This window comes from Tupaia chinensis, unplaced genomic scaffold, assembly GCF_000334495.1.
Source record: "Tupaia chinensis unplaced genomic scaffold, TupChi_1.0 Scaffold000226_1, whole genome shotgun sequence".
NCBI classification, from domain to species: domain Eukaryota; kingdom Metazoa; phylum Chordata; class Mammalia; order Scandentia; family Tupaiidae; genus Tupaia; species Tupaia belangeri.
The window spans coordinates 6,099,472-6,102,755 of NW_006159701.1; the positions used below are offsets into that span (position 1 = coordinate 6,099,472).

At 59.3% G+C, this 3,284-nt stretch overlaps 1 protein-coding gene across 1 annotated transcript in view; it reads left to right on the forward strand.

Moving 5' to 3' along the window:
• The first annotated feature begins 280 nt into the window (after positions 1 to 280).
• The window catches only part of INPP5J (inositol polyphosphate-5-phosphatase J), a 10,707-nt gene continuing 7,703 nt past the window's right edge, over positions 281 to 3,284 (forward strand). Inside the window, exons 1-2 of the mRNA XM_027771623.1 lie at positions 281 to 461; positions 2,188 to 3,195. Of these exons, the coding sequence (XP_027627424.1) occupies positions 357 to 461; positions 2,188 to 3,195 (1,113 nt within the window). The 5' untranslated portion in view covers positions 281 to 356. The remainder of the gene's footprint in view (positions 462 to 2,187; positions 3,196 to 3,284) is intronic.

Below are 3,284 nucleotides of genomic sequence, written 5' to 3' on the forward strand. Positions count from 1 at the left end.
ACAGGTGTGACACTGCCCCTCCCTGGAGCAAGGGCTGGCAAGGCCTACTGGCAGGAGGGTGGGGGCAGACAGACAGCCTCTTCCAGGCTGCCAGTTAGGACCAGGGCCAGGCCAATGGGCATGTTCTTCCGCTCCCCTCCTCCCTACACACACCCATAGCTATTCCAGCCTCAGCAGCCCTCTTGAAGTGTTCCCAGTGTGTAGACACCTTGCCCTGGCCATGCCAGGTTGGGAAGAAGGCGCCTGTGCCTTTAAATTCTCAGCAGGTTGAACCGGCTGATGACATCACTGGTTCCCGGGAGCGGAGGAGCTAGAGCCAGAGCCCGAGGGAGTCCGGGCTGCTGGGGGCTGCAGACATGGAGGGCCAGAGCGGCTGTGGCAGAGGGAGGGTGGGGTCCAGGGCTGGTCTGGGACCCCTACCCGGGCCCCCTGGGGTTTTCCAAACTGAGACACCCTCTGAGGTAAGACCCCTAAAACCCAGCCCCCCCATTCCTGATCTCTGATCCCATATCCCCCACACTGCAGGCACCCCATTGCCCCTGACTGAGGGTCTGGCATTCCCCTCTGCTCACCAAGCAAGGGCTGGAGAAGAGGGCACCCTGAGGGTGGAGCGGCAGTGATGGGATGCCCAGAGACAGATGGAGTTAGCCCTCTCCAGTCACCCCCAGGAGAGCCCTGGACTGGGTGTCAGGGGACCCAGCTGTGCTCCAGCTTTGCTGTGTGACCTTGGACAAGTTGCTTATCCTCTCTGAGCCAATGCAAAATGAGGGGGCTTGTCTCTGAAGAGGAAAACTGTGGCATCTGGGATGTCTAAGTTGTTAGTGCTGGAGGCAGCGTGGTGGCTTAGGGGGAGGGGGCACAGAGTGGGACACTTGGAGCCAAGGAGTGTGCCCACAATGCAGCCCGAAAGAGCTGAGTTTGGGGAGGCTGTGCGGACAAGAGTTTCGGGTTCTCTGAACCGAGAAGGACACGGGACAGAGACAGAACTGCGTCTCCAGAGGCAGGGACGGGGCTACTCTGATGCAAGTGTAGACCTTCTTCTGCCCTCCTTGGCAAAAGGACTGCTTATCCTGTCTTCTGGAGACAGGGGACATCAGAAACAGGGGACAGATGGGAAGGGAGAGGAGGCGCCTGCAGGGCCCTAACACCGCCTTCCACCTGCCGACACAAAGGGGATAGCGGCTTGACTGTCCTCACAGGTGAGGGAGACAGGGAGAGGGTAAAAGGGCACGACCTGGGCGCAGGGAGGTGCGACCCCATGATCAATTCAGAATCGGGTTTGCTCTGAATATTAGCTCATACTCGGTGAGGATTGACTATGCCATGGGGCTTGAGCAAATGTTGCTCATAAGTGCACAGACTACAAGACCAAGACTCCCCAGAATATGGTATGGCCAGGGACCCCTCACCCAGGATAGGAGTCTGCCCAGACAGTCTGAGGCCCTGGGCAGAAAGGTGCTTACCTAAGAATATTAGCTCATACTCGGTGAGGATTGACTATGCCATGGGGCTTGAGCAAATGTTGCTCATAAGTGCACAGACTACAAGACCAAGACTCCCCAGAATATGGTATGGCCAGGGACCCCTCACCCAGGATAGGAGTCTGCCCAGTCTGAGGCCCTGGGCAGAAAGGTGCTTACCTAAGGTCACGCAGAGCTGGGTTTGGGATCTACATGCCAATCTCAGCCCCATCTCTTCCCGCTGCATGGAGTACTGAGAATGGGTGAGAGGACAGATAGGGTTCATGCCCAAGAAGTTTGGGGTGTTCCGCAGGGAGAACCTCAGGGTGTCTGGGCACCACGGAGGAAGGAGAGATATTTAACAGGCTAGACTCTGTGTGCCCTAAGTGGGCAGACCTGGGGTGTCAGGATTTAGGCAGGGGGAGCTGTAGAGACTGCAGTGGGAGGATTACCCAGGTTCCGACTCATGCTTTGCCTCTTTTGAGTCAGGGTCTCGGTTTCCCCAACAGTCAAAGAGGTTTCATACTTGGAAGGGATAGGGTTCTGAGTCCTCTCTCCTCCGAGAGAGAAGCTGACCTGCAGCAGAATGGATTGAGGTAAGAGAGCAGGAAGAACCTTCTTGGAAAGATGTGTCATTCTTAGATGAGGGTTGCCGGGGTCTCTATGGAAGTTGGGGCCCAATGTCCTGGTTAGGATCACCCTGAGTCTTTGACTTGTCCTCTACAAGGTGGATTCAAGTTTTCAGCTCCCAGCGAAGAAGAGCGCAGCCCTAGTACCCTCCGAACCAAGGCTGGCCCTGGCACCTGTGGGTCCACGCACAGCCATGTTGTCGTCCTCAGAAGGGCCGAGACTGGCTCTGGCATCTCCCCGACCTATCCTGGCTTCACTGTCTACTCCTGGAGGACAGAAAACGGCTCCTGCCTGCTGTAGCTCTGGCCTGGCTCCCACATCTGTGGGCCAGCTGGTGATGTCTGCCTCAGCCGGACCAAAGCCTCCCCCAGCAACCTCAGGCTCAGCCCTGGCTCCAACATCTCTGGGGCAGCTAGTGATGTCTGCCTCGGCTGGGACGAGGCCTCCTCCAGCCACCCTGGGACCTAGTCTGGCTCCAAATTCCAGGGACCAGAAAAAGCCGGTACCCCCTGTCTCCTTGAGGCCCAAGCCAGCACTGGCAGCCTCTGGCCTGAGCCTGGCCCTGGCTTCTGAGGAACAGCCCCGACAACCCTCCTCCAACCCTTCCCCTGTGCTCAGTCCAGTTCTGTCGCCCTCTCAAGACCAGATCCTGGCTCCATCCCCCATGACGACAGCCCCAGCCTCTGTGGGATGGACACCAGCTAGGCAGAGAGACATCCCAGCCTCTAGGCCTCTCCCTCCTTCCGAAGGGCATCTCCAGCCTCCGCCTCAGGCATCTGGTCCTACAAGCTCCTCACCCCCAACCCAAGCCTCCCCAGACCCTCGTTTCTCCCCCTCCTTTCGAGCTCGGCCTGAGGCCTCCCGAAGCAGCCCTGACGATCCTGTTCTGTCACGGCCACCCCAGACTCTGCCCTTGGATGGGGGTCAGGGCCTTCCAGAGCCTGGCACCCGTTCTCCTGGACTGCTGTCCCCTACCTTCCGACCAGGGGCCCCCTCGGGCCAGACTGTACCCCCACCTCTGCCCAAGCCACCCCGGTCTCCTAGTCGCTCTCCCAGTCGCTCCCCCAACCGCCCTCCATGTGTCCCCCCCACCTCTGACATGGCTGTCTCCAGGCCTGGCACCCAGGGTGCAGGGCCTGGAACCCAGGGTGGAGGGCCTGGCAGGGGCCTGAGGCCCAACCCTCCGAACCCAAA